Genomic DNA, 24536 nt, shown 5'->3' with positions numbered 1-24536 from the left:
TAACCTTAATAATTTTATTAAGAAAAGAACGAAGAAAATTAATAGATTTATATCTCATTGAACTTAACTTTTAATACGAACCATGACTTCATTTCAATGAAATTCTTTGCTATTACACCCCAAATTCAATACATATACAACTCCTTCTTTTTAAGTTAAAAAATATATTGAGGGAAGCAAGGGTGGAGTCAAGAAATTCATTTTAGAGGATAAAAATAAATTTTAAATTTTAAATTTTAATAGTTCATATATTTATAATTTTTAAAAATTAAATTAAATTTTTATCATTTTAATGGGTCAAAGTATAATTTTACTTTTATTAATTTAAAATATTAAAATTTTTAAAAACCTAAATGGATAATTTTCTATTTTGAGGGCAAAACCTTTCCAAAGATCCGAATACTGCGACTTAAGAGAGATTAATTAATTTATCGAAAGAAATTTGTGAACTATCAACCAACAAGAGTTAAGAAACTCGCTAACAAATTGATTTAGATATTTTATTTCTTAACACAATAATTTTATTAGGAATTAAACTACCACTAATAGATGAACATTAATCATTGATAAAGTAATAGATGAACATTAATTCCACTACAAAAGCAGAAAAAAAAAAGCCATGAACAAGACAAAGAAAGCCACCACAGACGGCAATCCCATCATATCATATACTATGTTATTTAGATTTTCACTTTAAAAAAAAATTATTTTTGCATAATATTTATGTCAAACTTATATTTAAAAATTAAAATACGATCTTTCAAATACATTATAAAAAATATACTATATTAATATCCATATTTAACATTAAATAACATAAAAAAATTTTAAAATTGGGTACCTAAGTCACTTAACTTGAAAAGTTGCCATTGGTGTCAAATTTCTAGTAGTGTAAGTATGATTCTTAGGAATACATCAAGAAATAGACGGCCAAACATTTAAAGGGACAATCCTTTGAACAACATTTGTCCTTACTTTTGTACAGACAAAATTTAAAAATTAAAATAACTTTGAAATTAATAATTTATTGATATTATTAAAAAAAAAGATTTTCCAATCCTTCACGTTGTTGTTTCATTACTTTAAGATGGAAAGTGTGGGTATAGTAAAGGAACTGCAGAACTTTTTATATGGTTTCTTAAGTTTTCTTGGAAAAAAATATACATAATAAAAAAAAAATGGGGCAGAATTTGTGTGAGATAGTGGAGAGGATGAAAGTAGTAATAGTCCTATTGATGGTTCAAGCAGCACTTGCAGGTGTGATTGTGTTCTATAAATTGGCCGTGGTTGAGGGAATGAGCATGAGAGTACTCATTGCTTACAGATTCATCTTCGCCACTGCTTGTATAACTCCACTTGCTTTCATCTTTGAAAGGTAACTTTCACAATTCCTCATGTAATCTGTCTTTTTTGGCTAGTGTATAGGTTTTGATATCAGGATAGTTCAAGATTCGAATTTCGAAGTTTACCGAATACAACCTCCTAATAGTAGGTTATAATTTCAGAGTTTATATTGTGATACTTTGAGCAAGTCAAATGATCATATTGTGAGTGTATTTGGATCCTATATTACAGGGAGAGTAAAGCAAATTTAACATGGAAGGTAGTGTTCCAAGGGATTTTGTCAGGTTTATTTGGGTAAGAATAACCCATCATCACTTTCAATGTCAATGATTTTTATCCTTAAATATCTTAACCTGGAATGATGAGTATTAAAAAAAAAAGTTATGATAATGTACTAAAAATCTATTAATAATATTTAATCCTAAAAAAGTCAGATAAAATGTAAGTTCGAAAATCCATGCAGGGGAGCATTGGGACCGAATTTATTCATTGCAAGCTTATCCTTAACATCTTCAACATATGCTACAGCAATGTCCAACCTTGTTCCCATTGCTACATTTATCTTGGCTGCCATCTTAAGGTTTTTCTTTTTTCCTTAAATTATTATAATATGATGTATAATCCGTAATTATAGACACTGATCTACATTTCTATTTAATAATCTTAAGCGCCCTTAACTATCATTATTAGACTATATCCATGAACATTTTTCTCATTTTTAATTATGTAATATTTTAATTTTTATATTTTATAATTAATTTTCATATATTATTTTTTGTTTTTTATTTCTAAAAATTTATTTTCAACTATATGGAGATTGGAGAGATTAGGAATAAAGACATTGGCAGGGCAGGCCAAGTTGTGGGGCACATTGTTGAGCATAGGTGGAGCAATGATTCTCACATTTTACAAAGGAAAAGAACTTAATCTTTGGTCAACCAACATAAACATAGTCAAACATGGTGGACACCATCATACTAGCACCAAACATGCTGCTGTTGGCGATCAAGTCTTAGGCTCCTTGTTGGCTTTAGCTTCTTGCCTAGCATTTGCAATTTGGTACATAATTCATGTAAGTTTTTTTTTTTTTTTAATATATAATCATTTTTATTAGGTGCATTCAGCATGTGCATTAAAAGTGAATCTGATTGTTGGATATATTCAGACTAGAAAATAAATTCGATTTAGAGGAATTAATCAAATTAAGCTTACGTAACTAATTGAGTATCAATCTGATAGACATATTTTTAAAGTTCAAATTATTTCATTTTGGACCCAATAATTGGGCTATTCTTTTAAGCCCAACACTTTTGTTAGAGAATTTCATTTATGGTATCAAATATAAAATTCACAGAATCACAATTTGGAAATACTTTAAACTTACTATTGTATTTTATATATAAATTACTGGTAACGGTGAAATGGTTTTTACAGGCCAAGATGGGTGAAAACTATCCATTCACGTACTCGGCTTCTGCATTGTTTTGCATCACAGCTTCAATTGAGGCAACAATTTATACCATAATTACTGACAGGAACTGGTCTGATTGGAAGCTTGGCTGGAATTTAAGGCTTTTGAGCGTTGTTTACACGGTAAACACAGTTCTCATCCAATTTATATATATATATATATAGTTACAAAAAGTAACACATTCTTAGTGAAATTTACATTGGGTTTCTGCTTGTTAAGTACTACTAATGTTTTTTTTTTTTAATAACAAAGGGAGCCGTCGGTTCAGGACTTACGGTAGTTCTTATGTCATGGTGCTTGCGTTTGAGGGGGCCATTATTTGTATCCATCTTCAACCCTCTTACACTCGTATACGTAGCCATTGTTGGATCATTGATCTTCGACGAGAAACTAAGCATAGGAAGGTTAAATTCAAACTCTCTCAGCTACCTACCTAGCATGCAATTTTTCTTTACGAATTTTTAATATTTATTTGTTTTTCTTTTCGTCTCTACTTGCACATGATATTGATCCAAATGTTTTCATGCATCAGCATCATAGGGTCGGTGATAATAATTATAGGAGTATACGGAGTTCTATGGGGAAAAGCCAAGGAGAAGAAGACTTGGGAACAGCTAGCAGCACAACCGGAACGGCAATCGGAGCCTCAAACTGTGGATGTTGTTATTCAAGATACCGATCACAGTTGTGATCCAAGCAAGCAAATCTCATCCTAGTTAATTATTGCATTCTAGGATGTTGCATTTTGGGATCATCAATATATATATATATGTATGTGACTGTTTTAAGTATATACATAAAAATTCAGTTCAAATTTTTGAGGTGGATATTCTTTGCTTATTCTAATTTAATGATGGGTATTTTAATTTGGTACAATTATTTGTATAATGTATTAATTTTAATTCAACTATATATATAATTTTGATAAAAATAATTAAATCTAATTATTATTATTTAAATAAATTCCAATTATTCTTATATTGCTTTAATATATAAAAATAAACGAAATTAAAATTCATTTATTAATTGTTTTAGAATGAGTGTACAAAGGGTTTCACGCACAAGACTAGCTGCCACAAGATCTCCATTAACCCTCTGATTTTTATTTGAAGTAAATATGAGTCCATTGTAGCTTAAATCAAACAGCATATTATTTGCATGGGTGAATGCAGAAGGCAAGCGAGGGCCTGGCCCAATTACAATTTTGTTTCCTTATAAATTATTAAATTAGAAATTTATATATTGGTAAATTGTATTTTTTATACAAGAAAAGAGAGAGGATCATAATGCTTTATTTCAATTTGATGGTAAATTGGGCTTTGACCCTTTAAAAATATAGAAAAATTATTTAATTTTTTAAATAATAAAATCTTAAATTAATATATAATTAAATTATATTTTAATTTTTCAAAAATTTATAGTTAATTCTAGCCCTCCTAAATTTTTTTCTAAATTTCGCACTCAATATATATAAATGCATATATATAATTTACTTAAAAGGAAATGAAGAGGAAAATAGCAAATTTGCTTGTTAAGAAAGGAATTTTCAGGCAACTTTATAACAAGTTAGGTCAATATTTCTTTCATTTGACCACTATAAACTGTTATCTGTCATTTTCAATGTGTCATGATTCATTATAAAATAGAACTAATAAACGCAACATAAACACATTTACATCAATTAATTAATTAATATGAACCCACAATTTTAACAAATTCATTATCCGAGTTTCAATAATCTGAAACCCAAGTGATAGTCTGATGATTAATGGTGTTTACCATCTCAAGCAAGTCTGATGATTAATGGTGTTTACCACCTTAGGCATGGTCTGAGTATGAATCACGTTAGTCACGTTAGTTGTTGGGGTTTTACCCTATTATTGTAATTCACTCAAAAAAAAGTTTCAATAATGTTGATTTAGAACAATAGAAATATTCTCTTAAATTTGATTTTTAGAGTACTCCGGTGTTTTCTTGAACATTAGAAATATTCCAAATGACTTGTCACGCTTGCAGAAACCGCTTTATTATTTGATTTTGTTTGTGTTAATTTCTCAATTTCGCATGCTGACAACTAAGACAGTCAGTTGTCACCTAATTTTTGTTATGAAACTATAAAATGTAACAAAATGATCATCCAACTAAATACATTTTTCTTTTTTATCAAATTCTGTTAATCAATGATGAAAATATATTGTAATAGTTTTAAAATTAATATAATAATAAATTTAGTTTTTAATATTTATATAGTGTGATTTTGGTCATAAATTTAAAAGATTTTGCGCTCATTTACATATTATGTTATTTAGTTCCGATTCCAAAATTTTTAAAAAATATTTTTTTTTTGTTTATTTCTTTTTTATCCATAACAAAAACAAGTTTTCTTTTGTTACCTAATTTTTCCAACCCTAGCTATCATAGCTCCTCCATAAGCCCTCCGACATCCCTTCGCCACCTCAGCTTCGCTAGACCTAACTGCTTTCAATTGGTCCCATCCTCCCCTTTGTGCTATCCATTACCGAAGATTCGAAGGAGCCTTTTCAGACCCAATTGATCGAAGATCTCCGTGTGCCGCTTGAAGCTAGCCGACAATCTCTCTAGTCAATCAAGAGTGCAGACTATTCGAATTTGCAGTTGAAGATCTCAAACAGGAAGATCCAAATAGGAGGCTTAGAACTCTCTCAGGCTAACATGGAGGCCGATCATTTGGCGATGACCAGCTGGCCACCACCCCCTTTTGCCTCCATCACCATACCCTTAACCGGCCATCGGTAGATTTTTTAGCATGATTAGGACTGATTGTGGAATAATACACTTTGGACCCGGAAGTGACCTTTGCCTCCCTCATTCAAGGCTTTTCTTTAGCTAGCTCTACGCTCAGCCTTTCTTGAAGTGTGTCTTTTGCTCAGGCGCAAAAAACATGTCCATCTACTGTTTGCTCGACCAGTCTTTGATGACTCATGTTTTGTATGTTGTTTTCCAAGGTTCCACATCTATTGGTTTAGGTTTAATGGCCACAACTCCATCAATAAGGGAGCGACGGCTTTCGAAAGGAATTCATCGCATCAAGGTGGTCATTTCACTTCTATGGCTATCCACCAATACAATGGCTCGTTTGTGTGGCTTTTGACTATTATTATGGCTTTTAATCATTTAGTAATGAATGCTTGATTCAAGTGTAGGATCCGCTTGCTGTGTCCAACTCCGACTTTAGGTTTATCGTCTTTTTAGAGCATCGTTTTGTATTGGTTGGAGCTTAGGCCATCGTTTTTTTCAGTTGTACTAATCTTGTTGAAAACTTTAGCTTGTTTGGAGCTTTCGCTCTTGTAACTTTGGATCGACTTTGACTTTTGCTTGTAAACTTCTTTCATATGCGAATGATTTTCATTGAAAAATAGAACATCTAATAATTTTATTCCAGATTTTCGAAGGCAATGTATATTAGATCTATCACGACGAATTTTGAAACTTTCTTTTAAAATTTTTTCTATTAGGCTTTTTTTTACAAAATCCAACCTCAAAACTCAAATTTCATTTCAATTAATATTAAAAAAGAGAGACTATATTACCATTAATATTTTAGAATTAAATTTAGATAAAAATATTTTTAAAGGATCATAAAATAATAACTCAAATCATACCCATTTTATCTAGGGTTTGTTTGATACCACTGAAAATGTTAAATCAATTCAAAATTAATATTTTTAATAATTTAATTTTTACACATGTTTAATAATCTAAAATAAAAAGTCAATTAGAATTTTCTTTTTATTAAAATATAATAAATAATAAGTAAATAAGAGCTACTTATCACTTAATGGAAAATATTTTTAATTTATTTTAACATTGTATTATCCTCTAAAATTTTCTATTTAAAAATTTAATTTTTACTTAAAATAAATTAAAATATTTAAAATTAAAAATAAAATGTAGAATATATTTTTTATTTAATTTAAAATTTATAGTTATCAAATAATTTAATTATATTAAATAATTAATTTTAAATAATATATTAAACAGTTTTATAACTTTTAATTTAATATTTAAATTTTTAGTATTCATTTTTAATTGATCAAATATCACCTTAATTATAAAAGATTTTGTTGGACCCGCGACAGGTCTACTTCATAGCAACCACGCTGCACTTTCTTCCCTTTTTTTTTTTTTTTTTTTCTTCCTTTAAAAACCTCATACAACACGTACCTTAAAACGCGCTCTACGCCCAGCCTCTTTAAAGCAAAAACCCGTTCACAAAGTAACCAAAAACAAGAAGAAAATTCTTGGCCAAACACAGAAAAACAAAAATCAGAGGGAAAATTTTAAAAAATAAGATAATTTTGGACTCTTTGGGTTGATTTTCTCAATGTCGGAATCAAAGTCTTGTTTGGTCAAGTCACAAAAGTCGACGTCGAAGTTAGATTCCGACATGGCAGCAGCGGCTGAACAGCTGATTCAACTGAGCGATGAAGACAACAACAACAGCAGCAGCTGCACCACCACCACCACTAAGACGAAGATGATCCAAGGCAAAAGATCGTGTGAAGATATAACTTGCGCAAAGATTGAAGAGATTTTTGGGAAAGAAGATGAGATTTTGAGACCAGTTCATAAGAAGCAAAAGTACAAGTCTCTTGACAGAATTTACAAGGAAACGAAGCCTATTAAGGTTAGCTATGGAAATAATTTATGGTATTGATCATTGATTTATTCTGGGTTTTGGGTCATAAATCATGATCATCAAGTTTAATTAACTGACTTTGAATAGTTTCTTTTGCGTTTTACTTTCAGGTTTTAGTTAAACCCAGTTAAATTAATTCGGTCCTTATTATTGGGTAATTGGGGGAAAAAATGTCTATATTTTGTTGAGTAAAGGTTAAGTTTAGATGAATATAAGCTGAAAAAAGTTGAATACAGTTTGGCAATGGCTGCCTAATTTTCCTTTCAGTTGTTGCCATGCATTTGGATTATCTCATTTTATGTGGGATTATTTTTCTAGTACTTCAACATCAACTTGTTGGTAATTTCATTCCTTTAATAATATCGCATGTGAGGATTTTGAAAATGAAATCTCGTGATTTTGGAGGATTTTTTTTTTCATTACTACATGATTTGATATACCATTAAAGATTGAGGTCATAATTAAGAGTGGGAGAGATGTGCTTTAATATCTTTCCTGCTAGTATTGTTACATGAAAATGAAGAATCTAATGCTGTTGGATATACAAACATACATATATATTAACTGATGAGAACGCATTATAGGTTAAGTGATATTGAAGCAGCAAAACCAGTAGGAGTTCAGTACATAACTAATATAGTCTTGAGATTCCGAGTAACATATATATATATATATAGAGAGAGAGAGAGAGATGTTTTGCAATTCACCATGGAATCCCCATACGAGAACACCTGTTTCATCTTTATGAACTCTCTTTATATCTACTTGCCATGGATCAACAAACAAACGGATTTACATTATCTTTTGCTGAAATATACACATATACATGTACGTATATATTGTTGAGCTTTTGAAAATTCTCAAGACTATGTATGATGCATGTATGCATATATACATCTTCCTTGTAGGTTTCCAAGTTTGAAATTTCTTTTTGAGCATAGGTAGGGATAAAACCATGGAAAGATGGAGAGTTTGTCTTCGAAAGTTTATCAGAATCAAATGAAATTTAAAATGTTCTTTTTACTAGGTATAGGTGTTGTTTCTGTGTAATATGCATTTCTTTAATGAATATATATGCCTTAGTAAAAAAGGGTTAAAATGCTTGTATTTCAATTGAGAACTACTTAATGGAGTTGTAAGAGTTGAGGACGTGAGCATTTTGCATGCAAACAAAAGTTTTGATTTTTTTTTTTTAATTAGAGGTAGTTTTGATATTCACTACTAGATCATGGTAACATTTACTATCATCACTTGCGTAAGCAAATCCTAATCTAAGTTTTATTTTTTTTAAAGTAAATTAGTTTTTAATTGAAATTCTCCAAAGTTTCATCCTGAAAAATCTAGAGAAAATTCAGATTTAACAAACCAAATTTTTTTAAAAAATTATTCAAACTGATTAGCAAATAGCATGGAAATGCAATTAAGGGGGAAAAAAGTGCTGCTCTATTATTTCTATTTTAAAAAAACAAAAAAAAAAGTTGAAAAAAATTGTACAAATGTTCTAGGTATATGTAAATTAAGAGTAAAAAGAGACTTTATCTAGTTGAAATGACCAAAAAGAAAACTTGCAAGCAAAGCTAGTAATATGGCATAAATATTGTGGACTTCATGGTTGATGGAGATACAAGCAGAGCAGGCATCCACATATATCAACAACAAGATGTCAAGCGGCTTTTGCTTGGTTTGGCCCAGGTTCCGTCTTCGAATAACGACCACGACCGCCTCCACCACGGCCACGGCCACCTCTTCCCCTCTCTCGGCCACGCCCTGGGAAAGTTTGAAATTATTAGTACACAAATGTTGGCTTAATTCTAATATAATATTATATAACAGTTGGAAAAAAAGGAGTTGAACGAAGGGTAGGGAAGCCCAAACTTACCACGAACTTGGGTAAGGGCTGCATCTGATTCAGAATAGACGCCATAGTATCCTCCACCACCATAGGCACCGCCTCGTCCTCGACCCCGGAAAGAACGCCCTCTTCCACGTCCTCTACCTTTGCCTCCTAAACCATCACCATTATATTCCCCTATAACACACCACATTGCACATCACTTGAAGGTCAGGTATATATCACAGGTTTTTCATGTATTTAGACTATAGAGTTCATATATATTCTCGTATTTATATTGCAAAACCAATATATTGAATACGAATGTCGAATAGAAATATTTTTTTAAAAATAAAAAAGAAAGTCAGATTAAATATTTATAGCTTTGAGATAATAAATTTGAAAACCTTGTGTGTCACCTTTAGCCCTAATTCTTCCTCGACCACCTCGTCCTCTTCCTCGTGTCTTTGGTGGAGGTTCAGGAGCTAAACAACATGAAAGTGAAAGTAGTTAGATAAAACTAAAACAAATTCTCCCTTTTTCTCATTGTGATGAGTATTGGTTTAACAAGATTGTTTACCTCCATCATCTTCGTATTCATTTAAGGGTTTCACTTGATCAGCCTGAAGAGGTGGTTGATATCTGCATTTTATGAGTATACTAATGTTACCTAAGAATCCTCCAACATATTCACTATTTTTCAATAAAACACGTAGTTTTATTTACCCAGTGGAAGACATATCCAGCTCCTTCTTCGATAACGTAACAGTGATCATCGATACATGACGGGTAATCTCTAGACTGTAATAATAAAAAGACAGCAAACAAAACATCATGATTTATGATCTCTAATAATAATAAAAAGCAAATAATTAAAACCTTGGACAGATGAATAAAAAGTCATGAACAACTCACACTCAAATCCGAATAATATAGATTAAAAGAAGTTAATTAGCATATAAAAGAGTGTAGTCGTTTTCATACGGGAGCAAGCCTTCTTCTAGGGGTTCCCACATATCTGTAATATCAGTCGAACCAATTGAAGTAATTTGATGAAGATCAGCAACTCTCCTCTGCAAAAAGAAAAAGCTTTTTAACATTAAAATGTATGGAGAAATCTACTCGTTTAGACCTGTTGGAGAATAGCGATCTGAAAGATATAATCTTTCGATGTTTATACCTTGATTAGCTCTGCAATCATCACAGTCTTATTAATAGCTCTTCCCATTGCTTTAAGAACTATCTCATTGGACCCTTTCTCCTACACAAAATGTAATTTCATCAATAAGATTCACACACAAAGTAAAAACCATGAAATGAAGAAAGAAAATGAGAGCTTACTAAGAGTAGAGTAGTAGCATAAGTAATATAATTCCTTATTCTGCCTTGTGTGGTTATCCTGATTTCGTTTTCGATTATTGGAATCTCTGCTTTTGGCTTCTCCACTCTCTGGTACCTATCCATTCTCACCCTTTTCTTTTCTTTTCTTTTCTTTTCTTCCAATCAGATCAAAAACGCAACGACCAAACCAGAAGTAAAAACAAAGTTCTGGGTTTGGATTTATGTTGGGTTTTATAGTTATATTTTAAAAAAAAAACAAAACAATGAAACTGAAATCAAACACTTGTTGTTTTTAAGGAAAAAGTGGTTTAAAACTGCAATTAATATCTGTAAATGAAGTTTGAATAATAAAAGCAACTTTCCATAAAGATAGTTTAAAGCACAGGCGAAAAGGTCGGGTCTGGTGAAACGGTCGTTCTTTTTTTTTTTTTTTTCTTTTTGTCGATGGAGATATTGTTTTGTTCTTAAATACTACTACTACGATGATTTATATGAGAATTGAGGATTTTTTTTAAATGGAAAAAATATAGTAACGAAATTCAGTTTCACTTCCAGAGTTGGTCCCGGTCTTTTTGCCGATTGGACTGCTCTCTTTCATTGGCCATCGCACTTCACAAAGGTTAGCTATGTCCCGTTTGCTAGGAGTACTTTAAAAAAAAATCAAAATTAATATATGCTTTATTTTACGAAAATAAAATTCATTCGAATCGAGCTTGATCGGTTAAAAATAATTTATTTTATCGATTTTTAAATTCAAAAATATTTATATAACATTTTTAGTTATTTTTACTATTTTAAATCTATAATGTTTATTTGTAGATAAGAAAAATTAATTTAACTAGAAACCCGTGAATTTAAAAATCAAAACAAATTTATAAAAACATCAAATAAAATACCTGCAATTAATATCTTAACCATATACAACCAATCGATTTTCAATATTTCTTTGACACTTTTCACTCAACCCAACCTCCTGCTTTACGAAATAAAAATGAAGTACTTCTAAAATTTTTAGATAAATTATTGTGAAATTAATTTTAAAATGCGGAAAACATATTATCTAGATATTAATAAATTTACAAAACACATATTCATATTCAAATCCATGAAATATATTTGTTTCAAACATATAAAAATGGAATGTTATATGTAAATATCCCACCTTTAGTATGCTTTTTGTCGAGAAACATAACATGAGGACATATTACTCATAAACAGTGCAAACTGATGAACTCCTAACAATACAGGTATTCCTTCGCACTCTTGGCGAGCCCAGGGGCAGTCAATCAAGGGCTTCGGCGTGGCCCCTCTTGATTTTTTGATTTTTTTATTTTTTGTCAGCGGTGCCTGTCTTGATTTGATTATATCTTTTTGAGAATAAATGATTTAATTATATTATTATACTTTTAGCTTTTCACAAAATAATGTTATCAAAATCTTACCGAACCGACCAATCAAAATTCGACCGAATCGACCAGTTAAAGTGAAAGAACCGAAATATAATTACACAAATAAGTAGTTAATCGATAAAGTAAAATAAAAATCAGTGTTTAAACCAAGCAAAGGGCTTATTAGACTGAAAAATATTGAGAACTAATAATGCAGTTTAAGCTATTTTGTTTTGATACACACAGAAATCCTGAATTCGTCCAACACTCGAAGATAACTAACACTCGCTCGGCAGTCGGCGCATAGCTCTTTGCTAGTTAGCATAGCTCCAAGCCAAGAAGGAACTTCACTCAACAATCTACTGCTCTACTCACATTCCAACACACCGACAATCATTGTTAGCATGTGACACAGATAACTTACCTGCATTTTACCGTATAAATTTGGGTTTAAAGTACATTTTACCTTCATCTCATTTAAAAATGGGTCTGGTTAATAGGAGAAATTTGGTCATAATAGAAATGGAAGGGTAAAGGCCTTGGAGCCACAGGTGGTTTAAAACACAAATATAATTAGTTCAAATATAACATAGTTTAAATACAAGTATCACATGATATACATATACATATATATATGTAAGATACATGTAAACAAATTGCCATATCTACCTTGAAGAAATATATAATACAGTGATACATAAACATTTAACTTCAATACATTTGCAGAGAATTTAGAGTTTCCTATACCTTAAAACAAATAAATCTAAACCAGAAGAAAAAAACAATAATGAAAGGGAACGATTACATAAGCAGAGAGAAATTCAGAAAGGTAGTGCATGGACTGGACTATCAGCATGCATAGGCATGTCCATGCAATCATTGCTGATTGAGGAATTGCCTTCCCCATTCTGTTGGTGACTGCAATTGATCTCATGGTTTCGAGGTCTATTGGCAGCAAAAGAAGATGCAACAACATTATTTGAATGGAAACCAACCTGGTGGTGGACTGAGTGGTAGTGCTGAAGGTTCCCTCGACAATCCCCCGAACGAACTCCTTGTCCATCTGTTGACGCTGAAATTGGTGTAGATGAAAAAGGAGCACTTAAAGTGTTCATGTGCATTGCAGTTTGAGGGTGTTGCTGTTGCTGCTGCTGAAATGATAGCCTGGGGGACATCGGAGACTCCTCTACTCCATATTCAAGTTCATTCTACAGAAAAGAAAATTTGTCAAGAAAATCCTTAAAAGATTCCTTCACCAAACATATTCATCAGAAGAAAGAAGTGCAAGAAATCACCGAAGATACCTGCAAATAAGCAACTATGTCAGCTGTTGTCACCCTTGATCCTTCTTCTTGCTGCCTCAAAATCCATTGAAAAAGTTTCTCCTGTGAGGAACAAGGGGAAGGATATATATAATAGATGCAATACCAAAGCCAACTAGAAAAACAAGAAAATGTGATTATATAACTCAAAACATAAAAGCCAATGAAAGTCTGCATAAATATTTAACAATAGAGGGCCACAATCATAGGGAAGCATTTCTTCATCAGTGAGGTAAAACTGTAAAAGCAAGAAAAAATATGCTCAATTTTCCATAACATACACTAGAGACAACTCAGTGCAAGAATACAGGGCCAAATTTGTAAAAGCAAGAATGAAAATCAACCATATGTCAATTGTGAAATTCAAGATAAATTAACACACCAAAAAAATAACCGGGGTGAAGAATTAGAAGCAGATAAAACTATTGTGAGAAACACATGATCAAGAGTTCAGAAGATTGTTCTCTTCTTTATATAAACAAGACACAAAATGGGCGTGTGTGCTTGCCAACAGTCATCAATGTTGCATGCCATAAGCTATGACTGCTTTGAGAAGCTTAAAGAATCCACCGTGAAGCTTCTAAATAGCCACAGTGAGGATTTAAAGTCCCTTCAATAGTGCATAAACTTGACCTATGTTACTCCAACTCATCAGCTTTTCCCTGGCATCCATGTCTGAGACCAGTTTATTACGCATGCTCAGATATGTATTAGAGTATGATCCTTTTCGGACCCTACAAATACATGAAAATCTCAGAAAAAATTTAATAAACCATGTCGGCACATACTCATGTCTAATCCTTCTGAAACCAAACCCGAGAACCATAGTTTGCGACAATCTTTCTATAAAGTAGTAATGATTCTGTAACATACGTGACTGTTTTATCTTATTCTGTCAGCATAATAAAACATGATGGCACAGCCTTGCTCTCAGTTTGGATTTTCACTAGCTTCTGGATTCCTAAAAAGTTACTTAAAAGCAAAGGAATGTTAAAATCAAATATTTGTAATTTGCTAAAAAATTAGAAAAATGACTAAAACATACCATTATCTATAACATAATTTAGTTTGTTTATGTAAAATTAAAATTAACAATGTTGTTATTCAAAATAAATTACATTATAACTTTTATCCAGATGCAATCTTCACTAATCGCTTCTGAAAGCGCAAAAAGCAAGAATCAAAATAGAAATTCGAATAAATCCTTTCTATTTTCGTATTAAATATTTTAATTTATTTTTTCCTACTTTTAACAACAATAGCTGTTCCCATAAATCATTATTTTAAGCTAATAAAGATGAAATAACTTCTGACAAGCATCAAACAGCATTCCAAAGCTTCAATTTAAAATCCCAACGACAATTACACGGCAGGGAAATTAAATAATTTTTCAACAATGGTACTGAAATTAACATAAATTTTCAACTTCTTTAAGGGGAAGACATAAATTACCAGAAAGAAACAAATCTGACACCTTTTTACCAAATTACAACAAAATTTTCATAAACAATTCGGCGATCAAATACTAACCTGATTTAATTCTTCCAAAACTAAATCATATTTATTATGAATTCTCCGTTGTTCTAAAAGTAATCATGTTTCAAAATCCATAGACAAGAACAACTAAATCATACATAATAAAGAGATACAGTCATATAGAGATATAAGATAAGGGGGAGAGAGAGAAAGAAAGATAATTGGAATAAAACAAAGAGGTAGAAGCAAACCAAGGCGTGACGTTCACCGGCCTGGAAAGAGAGACGCTGGTGGTTCATGGCCTGTGAATAAAGCTGCGAAAGCGAGTTAGCAGCGGCGCAGAAGGTGGTGTACATGCTCCGATCCACCTCGTCCAGGCGCGTAGCATCGGATTTCCTCTTCTTCGACATAGATTTATTTTTTATTTACGGTTTTTTTTTGGGGGGGGGAGGGAGGAAATCAAAAAGAAAATTAAACCCTAACAATGAGAAAGAATCAGAGGAAAATTAGAGAGGATCTGAATTGCAGGCTAAATAAAAAAGAAAAAAAGTGGCGAGAATTTGAGAAAACAACGAATAAAGAGAGTATATGCAAAATGGTGAGAGTTGGGCAGCGGAAGAGGCTTCAGTCATTGGATATTTTGCCACGTGGATTACACGTGTATGGCCTTTTTGGATTACTGGATCCCACCTCCGTCTGCCCTACCCCTCGCTCACAACTTCTTTGCCTTTTCCTTTTTTTTGCTTTTTCTTTTTCTTTTCCTTTACCTTTTTCCAATTTTCACTCTTTAAGTCTATCAATCTTAATATTGATGATTAAGTTTGCATGACATAATTAATCAATAAACTTATTTAAAAGTTTTATAAAGTTACTAGAAATCTTATTAGAAATCTTATCATACGTATATATGTGAAAATTATAATTTTAAAATATAGATGTATATTTAATAATTTTATATAATAAATAATAAAAATAAAGTTTAAAACTGATATTAATAATAACACATATGCAATATCTATAAAATTAAAATAAAAAATAATTTAACTTGTGAGTAAAAGAAAATTAAAATAAATCAATAATTCAAAGTAAAAATATTAAATGCAAAGAGATCAAGTCTGTGAAAATAAATTTTAATATTAAAATTATATAATTTAAAAATAAGTATCAAGTTAGTTTTAAAATTAAAATTAAAACCCAAATAACCAATACAATTTGAACTTGGGCCACACCTAAGGCAATGAGGTTCTAGTAAATAATTTGTTTATAACTCTATTAAACATAGGTTTAATCTTTAGATATATTAATTTTAGTTCTTTTATTTAAAATTATATAAAAATATGAATAGATAAAAGACCATCAAAATAATAGTAGTAGTAGTAATTTAATAAAAGAGTATAATGGTAATTTCCTAACCATTTGACACTGATTAACCAAAGATATTAACTCAATAAATTTTTTATTAATCACATAAATAGTAACCATTATATAGATCTAAATATATTCAAATATTTTACATTAGAAATTATTTATTTCTCAAAATTCCTTCTAAAATATTTATTTATTGATGGAGCGAGTTAAGATAATGATTATTACGAGACAAATAAGAAAATAATTATTTAAAAATATATAAAATCAACAATAAAATACTCGATTTAAAATTTATTTAAATTTACATAAAATTTATATAATTAATTTGATTTTAAGTAAAAATTATTCAAATTTAATTTAATATGGAATGAACGGGTAACTAAAAATTTAGGGACTTTATTATCATTCATGAAATAATTTTTAAAGAATTTTTATATTTTATAATTTTAAAAATAATTTTAAAATATTTGTTTATTTTTAATTTTCATATTTTTGCATTTCTTTGTTGAAATTATAAAAAATAAAATTTTAAATATTTTTATTGTTTAGATATTATTAAAGAGTATAGACTAAATTTATAAAAAAATTGCAAATATTGCAGGCAAAAATATAAATATTGCAGGCAAAAATATTTATTTTACTTTTTTTAACAATCACGTCACGCAAATAAAATATATATATAAAATTTAATATCTTGAAATTAAAATATAAGATTTAAACCAAAAAATTTATTCCCATGCCTAATTTGGCCTAACATCTTAGTCTACTTTTATTATTCATAATTATTTTTAATTAATATTTACGTTATTATAATTACATTTAAACAACTTTTATTGTTTAATCATAATTTGGTCGGTGGAATTGACTCAAAGTAAAATGCAGTTAAGATAAGGCATAGATCATTCTAAAATTTAATTTTTCACTTTTCAGATTATTAACATAGTTAAATTTATTATTATAATATTTTCAAATAATAAAAGAAAAAATTAGTAATCATGTATTAAAAATAATATTTTGATAAACATAATTTAACAAAATATTTAACAATTAAACCTAAATTTAGAATTGTAAAAATTAAATTGATTAAATTCCAAAAATAGAAAAACATAAAAACTTATAACAACTGAAAAAAATCTTACACCATATAAAAGGGATTGTGTATCAAAGAAAGCCTCTAGAAGGTTGGTCCAAATGAACTGAACCAGTTCATATGGTCCAGTTGAATCCAAAAAAACATAGGAAGAAGTAAGAGCCCAAGGCTTCAGCCCAGACCATAGCTTAAAAGTAATAACGAGTCCAGCAACTTCAGATTTGGGGTTTGATCCATTGCGTATATTTTTTTCATATGCAATGTTTCGTAAAAATATTATTTTTCACATATTTTAATATACATGTATTACTAATGAATTAATTTTAGTTGGTAAGTTTTAGTATTCACATGATTTTTTGTGAAGAACATGAGGAAAAATTGTTTATTTTAAAGATATCTTATTTTTTATGAAAAAATTTACTTAACATTCTAATTTCAAATTTAAATTTTTACTAATTATATGTCTAGTTATTTTAAAACATATGTATTAAATAAGTCTTTTTTCATAGTATTACTTAATTTGATGTGGCATTTATGTATGTGTTCAAATTTTTGATTTATGGTAAAATGTCAAAGCATAATTAAAATTTAAAAACAGGGTAGTCTAAACTAAGATGAAAAAGAAAATTTGATTAATTTCTAAAACCCAGAAATTTGACATGATATATTTCCAATTATTCGAGGTGCTGAGTAGTTTTGAAGATATAAGTTAAACTTATTTGAAATTGTGAAATTGACATGATAGTTTTTTTTTTTAATATTTAAAGAAGTGTAATAAATAAATGTGTGTTATTTTTAAATATATGTAGGATGAAATCCTCTAAAATTTTAAATTAAGTCGGGTTTTAGACAGTTGAATTTAGAATGTGATAATGCCATTTTGGTGGAGATTCTCTTAGTTGAAAGTACGATTAGTAGTAATGTAATGACCCAAAATTCACAGGCACCGGAAAAAGTACATTATCAGGCTTCCGTCTTAGTAAATCGAGTTTGAAATAATTACTAGAAATATTTATGAGTCTAGCGATGTGTTTAATTAGGTTTAAATTAGGTGAATTTAGCTTAATTTAGAGTAATTAGTAAAAATAACTAAATTGAATAAAGGGCAAAGGTTCAATTATAGATCAATAAAAAATAAAAAGGACCAAACTAGTAATTTTACCAATTAGCATAGATGAGGCGGCATAAACTGTAAAAAAATCTAAGGCTTTTCTTAGATATTTGTTATTGATTGATTAAATTAAATTATAATATATTATTAGCAACTAAAACAAATAAAAGAAAGAAAATAAAGTAAAGAACAAAGAAAAGAAACAGAATAGGCAAACGAAAAGCAGGGGAAGGAAAGAAAGAAAGAAGAAAGAAAAGAAAAAGGGAGAATTAGGGTTTGAAGGTTTGAAAGTTTAATAGGTAAGTTAATTTAGTCATTTTACTTAATTTTAATGTTTTAAAAGCTTTAGAACAAAGTTTGATGAAATTAAACTAATATTTTGAAAGATATTAGAATTCTAAATATTGTTCATGTTGAATAAAAAAATGAAATAGGGGTTTAATTGAATGAAATTCAAGTTAAAATAGATATAAGGATCGAATTGCAAAGTAAGCTATAAGTTTTGTGTTTTAGGGACTAAATTGAGGAAAATTTCGGAATTAAGAAAATATGTTGAAAATTTAATAGTTAAATTTGAGTTTAAATGAAATTTGAATAGACATAAGGTGTGAATTGGTGTTATAATTTTAGTTATTAACATTTTACATCAAAACAGTTTTGGGAAGTAGCAATGGTCTGACTTTGAAAATTCACTAAAAATTGTATAAATTGAACTAGAGAATGAACAAAATATGTAATTAAAGCTTATTGAGTCTAGTTTCTTATAGTATAAATATTGTAAGCAATGAATTGATGAATCAAGAGATATTTGAAATTTTGTAAGACTGGTTTGGGGTGATTTTGAGATGCCCTGTTTTAACTTTGGAAAATCATTATAAATTGTGAAAAAATTATTATAGAGTGTAATTTATATGTGTGAACTCCTTAATGAATCTAGTTTCAAAATAAGTAAACAAGAACCTTATTCGAGTTCTGTACAATGAGATAATTTATTTTTAGTAGAGAGAGGTCAGAACTGTCAAATGAAATAATAGGAGAGTATTTAATGAATAAACTTTACTAATTGGCTAGACCAAAAATTCTGAAAATCTTATGGTGAGAAGATATATGAGTCTAGTTTTAAGGAAAATTTATGGATATTAATTTGGAGTTTCGTAGCTCAAGATATAAATAATTTAGTAACAATGACTCAAGTAGACAGCTTAATGGTGAAATTATATATATACATTAAAAATGGTTAAATTTGCATGTTTAGGCTCATGGATTAAATTGAATTGTGTTATATTGATGATTATAAATTATTATTATTTTCGTAGTTAACAAAGAACCCAAGACATCGGCGCACAAAGGAAAAGAGAAAGCTATCGAGGATTAAAACGAGAAATTCACGGTTTGTATTACTATAATTCAAATTACTTTTTATTAAATGTTTTATATCAATTCTATATTTAATAAGTGAATTATAAGGTAAGTATTGATATTTGAGTTGAATGAGAATTGAATTGAATGGTGAATGTGTATGTATAATTGAATTGTAAATTGATTTGAATGTGAAAGTTTTAATTAAAAAGTAATCTTGGAATGGAAATGAAAGTGAATTGAGAATAGAAATACCCTATTAACTAGTCGGGCTGAGTCGGATATAATTGGCATGCCATAGGATATGGAAGTGTACGGATTTGCGGCTTTTTGATCGAGCACTTTATGTGTCGTATTTCGAGCACCTCGTGTGTCGTGTCGGGCACCTTGTGTGTCGATCGTGCACCTCGTGTGTCGTTTTAGGCACTTTATGTGTCGTATATTGATCAGGTACTATGTACCGTTTTAGGCACAATGTGCCGTAATGGTGTGTTGGGTTGGAATCCGTGTATCCGTCAAAGTCCGGATTTGTTAATAGGGTGAATATCTAAGATGAGAAATTTAAAATAAATTGATTGATTATATTATTGAAATATTGAAAGAAACGAAAAAGTTGAATAGTGGATTGAAATTGAGATTGAAAATGAAAGGCATGAACTTAATGTTCATGTAGTGATTGAAATTGTTACATGTAATATGTGATGGAAACTGAAGAATAGATAAAAATTGTATCGTTATTATTAATTAATGAAAGTTTAAGAATGAATTGATATTTGTGAAATTAGATAGTTACATGTTTGGTAATTAAAATTCTTTATTGCTATTATAATTTGAATTACGGTAATACCACTGAGTACGGAATACTCAATGCGTGCGGTTGTTTCCGTCTTGCAGTTAATAGGAGTCTGTTACCGGTCCAAGATCCGAACGATCCCGACTCAAAGAAATTTTGGGTGATGTTTTCTTTCTTAATTGAAAGTGGCATGTACTAGGTGATTTATAAGTTATATAGATATACTTGTAAAGTTAGTTATAAGAATGGTATACCATATTTTGTTATTAGTTTGATAAAATGGTAAATATTATATTATATAATTTGGTATAAGTTGGAATGAAAAAAAAAGAATGAAGTTATTAGTTAATTTGGATTAATATTATGACTGTTTAGTTATTAAATGACTATGTTAATGAATTGGTTATGATTTAGATATATTTAGGTTTAAATTGTTTTTGATTGTGCCATTGGTTTTGGATTAGGTGGTTTTTGGTTTGAATTTGCAGGGGGTTTTATGTAAAAATTAAGAAGAAATGCTGTCGAAATTTTTTTTGTAAAAAAAAAAATATTTCCCTGAATACTCGAACAAGTCTCGTTTCATTCCACTTTAATACTTGTGTTGGGCTTCGAAAGTCCATTATAGGGACATAATTCTTCAATTATACTATGAATGTTATAATAATTGTAAAATATCCATAAGTTGTCTAATATATCCGGTAATGCCTTGTAGCCCTGTTCCGGCGACGATTTAGGGTTAGGGGGTGTTACAAGTAATTACGACTAATTTATCAACTCTTATGTCGTAATTAGAATGTGGAAATTCGTTATATCTCTCAGTCCCAAAATAAAGTTGCCAATCATATGGCAAAGATTGCAAATGACTATAACAATAACATGCAAATATTTAAGGATTCTCCAAGTTCGGTTTTGGGGTTGTTATTTGATGATCAAAATAATGTTGTTGCTGCTATACTTAATATTTTTATTTTTCTGTAATCGCAATATGTTGTTTCTTTCTATTGAAAAAAAAATTGTAAAAGGAAACGATAAATTTGTACTACGGGACCTTTGAATGGTCAAATTCATTTAGATGATAAAGTTCAAAAACAATATAATTCCTAAAAGATTAATTAAATATTTGATTTTATATATCTTAATTATTGAAACTCTAATTATATGAATAAAAATATTTAATCTCTTAAATATACTTTTAAATAATATAAAATTTTAAAGCTTAAACTTAAAGAAATAAAATTAGTGATTGAAGAGACTTTTAAAGTCTTTAATTAAAAAGCCGAATTAAATTTATCTAAAATTTATGTTTGTGCAATCTTATCAAAACAATTATAACTTAAGTTCTCAAATATGAATTAACGAATTTTAATATGCATTGGAAGCTAATAAACAACTCTTCAAATTATGAGACAACTAAACCAAAAAAAAAAAAAAAAAGTCTAGATCCCATATAAAATTGATAGTTGGATGATGTTCTAAAAATCAATTTTAAGCCTTCAACATTTATATTTTTCCATATCTAATGCATTGTCAGGCGTTACGTCATCAAATTTTAATTTTTTCACTTAACCATCTATCCAGAGTTTTTATAAAAAATTATATTAAATAGCTCAATTGATTATTATCTTTCAATTAAGAACTCAATTTATTGAAGTTTTTAATTAAGGATGTAATTAATTTTTAATTATCTGAAGAAGTATTTTTTTTTCATCTGAAACTTCTTTTCTTAAGGTTGAGAAAGTTTATCATTGTTTAAGGAGTTGTTTAGTTATCTGCTTATTTTGAAGTTGTGGCATTCCAACTATTAGCCTCAATAATCAACTTTGTTATGAATGGTTTTCTTAAAGGGTTATTAAGAAATTGTCCGATAATTCTCGTTGCTAATTACTTCGTTAAATAGAGGGGTTATTTAACTTCGAGTACAAGAAAAAAATCCAAACTCAACCTTTCAACCAAAATAAATTTGCTACCAATCCAATCAAACTTCGGGTTTTAAGTCGGTTATTATTTTGACAAATTTTAATATCAGTGTTTCGAGCTAGAAAGAACTTAAATAACTATATATATAATATCATTACTATATATGAGTTTAATTTTAATCGGATTTGATCAAACTTATTAATACCTATGTTAACATAACATAATCCATTTCATATTTTTTAGTAAATTATATTTAATCAATAATGAATCTAAGAAGGTATTTAATGGTATTGTCCCTCGAATAAAAAAACTACATTTAGAACTTTTAAAATTAAAATTTATAAATTAAGATATTAATAAAATTACGGCTCTCAAAATTTCATCCTAAATTAATTTTCTAGCTTCCTCATGTATTTAACAAAAATATAAATAATATAATCTATAGAACACAAAATGTTTAAATGCCATTAATATGTATTTGATTTATATTAAAATTTTATAAATTTAATTATATATGCCATATTTATATTTACACTCCTAAAAAAATTTAAGAGATATAATTTAATATAAATCTCATATTTTAAAATAATAATAATAATTCAAATCCATAATTAAAGAGCGAAGTTGAGATCCAAGCCCTTTTAAAATAATTAATTATTACTTGTTAGAATGAGATGGAATCGATTAAATGAAAATTTTGAGGTTTAATCGAATTTCTTTTACTGAGTTTAATTCCAAACTGAATTATTGGTGCCAGCTTAACCTTGAGATCAAATTCTGATTTTTTTCAACAATAATTTTAAAAATTTTAATTAAACTCACGAAAATTACAATGCTCAAATATAGTTCGATTTTAATTTAATTCAACAATAAGTTAAATCTTAACTTAAATATAATATAATTTTATTAATTTTTTTCTAAAACTAAAATAATTTGTAAGCACACATGTTTCACTTTCCAATGCTTCTGACTTTAGCTATGGAACCTTTTATTCTTTTAAACGTGCAAAAGAAAAAGAATTATTCGTGAGCTTGAAAGGCAGTGACTCTTGACGAATTTATCGGACTTTCATTTGCACTCTGTCCGAATCCATTTGCCACATTTGGACAAAAACGTAAATGTGCATGTGATGAGTTTGATCCAAGCTTGCCTTTTCATTTTCTTTCTTAAAATATAAAGTTAAATATATTTATATTTTAAAATTTTGAATTATAAATTTTTTAGAGAAAAAATAATTTTATCATTATATTTGTACCTTAAAAATAATTTTATCTCTTTAGGTGGTGGAGAGGCCTCAGCCCTTGCATTCACCCATTATTTTAATAAAGAAAATTTTCAATGCGCGATCAATTTTTATTAATAATTAATTAAAAATAAAATTATTTAGAATCAAATCTAAGCTTTCATGCTTATAATATAATGTTGTTTCTCTTGCTATTGCCACTCAATCAAAGAGAGAATATCATAATTTATCTTAATATAAATAAACATGCATACATGTATACGAATTATTATCATATGATATATTGGTGAAGTTTAAAAGATGTCACTTGTCTTTAATTTATTTTTAATTTTATAAAAATTTATATAATATAAGTCCGTGAAATTAAAATTTTCAATATACATTTATTTTATAATAACCCTATAATATATATATATATATATATACACATTGTCACAATATTAGAACTTTAATTTCGCAAACCGTATTGCTTTAAACAGAAATTTAGCTTTAAATTTGTTTAAGTCAACTTAACTCTCGAAAATTTGAATTTATCAAAGAAATTCTTTAAGGCACCAAAATAAAGCAGAAGCAAACTTTTAAGCGAAGAAGTAAAAAACGAACAAAAAATCACTATGAAAAGTAAGCACATCAAGTGTTTGAGTTAATGCTCTAAAAGTATTTTTTAATACTTTGAAGAATTATAACAAAATGATTACAAATAAGGGAGAAAACCTTTATTTATAGTTGATCTCCCACAAATTCAACAATACAATTTAAATTACATCGACAGTTGAGATTAAAGCCTATCTTCCTAAGAGATTT

General features: G+C 28.9%; 4 protein-coding genes across 5 annotated transcripts; 2 read left to right on the top strand and 2 right to left on the bottom strand.

Annotated features, from left to right (window-relative positions):
* Nucleotides 1-1078: 1078 nt before the first annotated feature.
* On the top strand, nucleotides 1079-3691 carry LOC108477752 (WAT1-related protein At1g68170-like). Its single transcript, XM_017780251.2, has 7 exons — nucleotides 1079-1375; nucleotides 1576-1638; nucleotides 1808-1924; nucleotides 2161-2416; nucleotides 2779-2937; nucleotides 3068-3219; nucleotides 3348-3691. The coding sequence occupies exons 1-7, from the start codon at nucleotides 1179-1181 to the stop codon at nucleotides 3529-3531; spliced, it is 1128 nt and encodes a 375-aa protein (XP_017635740.1). The 5' UTR covers nucleotides 1079-1178; the 3' UTR covers nucleotides 3532-3691.
* A 3313-nt stretch (nucleotides 3692-7004) lies between these two features.
* On the top strand, nucleotides 7005-7882 carry LOC128284269 (uncharacterized). The gene is made up of 2 exons (XM_053022215.1): nucleotides 7005-7481; nucleotides 7604-7882. The coding sequence occupies exons 1-2, from the start codon at nucleotides 7179-7181 to the stop codon at nucleotides 7622-7624; spliced, it is 324 nt and encodes a 107-aa protein (XP_052878175.1). The 5' UTR covers nucleotides 7005-7178; the 3' UTR covers nucleotides 7625-7882.
* A 1047-nt stretch (nucleotides 7883-8929) lies between these two features.
* On the bottom strand, nucleotides 8930-10976 carry LOC108477753 (uncharacterized). Its single transcript, XM_053020952.1, has 8 exons — nucleotides 10666-10976; nucleotides 10505-10585; nucleotides 10309-10397; nucleotides 10051-10125; nucleotides 9905-9966; nucleotides 9732-9809; nucleotides 9373-9531; nucleotides 8930-9260 (listed from the first exon to the last, which is right to left on the bottom strand). The coding sequence occupies exons 1-8, from the start codon at nucleotides 10786-10788 to the stop codon at nucleotides 9157-9159; spliced, it is 771 nt and encodes a 256-aa protein (XP_052876912.1). The 5' UTR covers nucleotides 10789-10976; the 3' UTR covers nucleotides 8930-9156.
* Nucleotides 10977-12233: 1257 nt separating this feature from the next.
* On the bottom strand, nucleotides 12234-15637 carry LOC108477074 (uncharacterized). Of its 2 annotated transcripts, XM_053020951.1 has the most exons (4): nucleotides 15103-15637; nucleotides 13358-13438; nucleotides 13049-13261; nucleotides 12234-12477 (listed from the first exon to the last, which is right to left on the bottom strand). In XM_053020951.1, the coding sequence occupies exons 1-4, from the start codon at nucleotides 15259-15261 to the stop codon at nucleotides 12421-12423; spliced, it is 510 nt and encodes a 169-aa protein (XP_052876911.1). In that variant the 5' UTR covers nucleotides 15262-15637; the 3' UTR covers nucleotides 12234-12420. The 2 variants fall into 2 exon arrangements, with proteins under 2 accessions (XP_052876911.1, XP_017635004.1); XM_017779515.2 differs by lacking the exon at nucleotides 12234-12477 and having other exon boundaries at nucleotides 12609-13261; nucleotides 15103-15460.
* Between the last annotated feature and the right edge of the window lie 8899 nt (nucleotides 15638-24536).

Source organism: Gossypium arboreum, chromosome 11, assembly GCF_025698485.1.
Source record: "Gossypium arboreum isolate Shixiya-1 chromosome 11, ASM2569848v2, whole genome shotgun sequence".
NCBI lineage: Eukaryota > Viridiplantae > Streptophyta > Magnoliopsida > Malvales > Malvaceae > Gossypium > Gossypium arboreum.
Note: the sequence above shows the minus strand (reverse complement) of the source record. Positions and strands in the feature narration are given on the sequence as shown.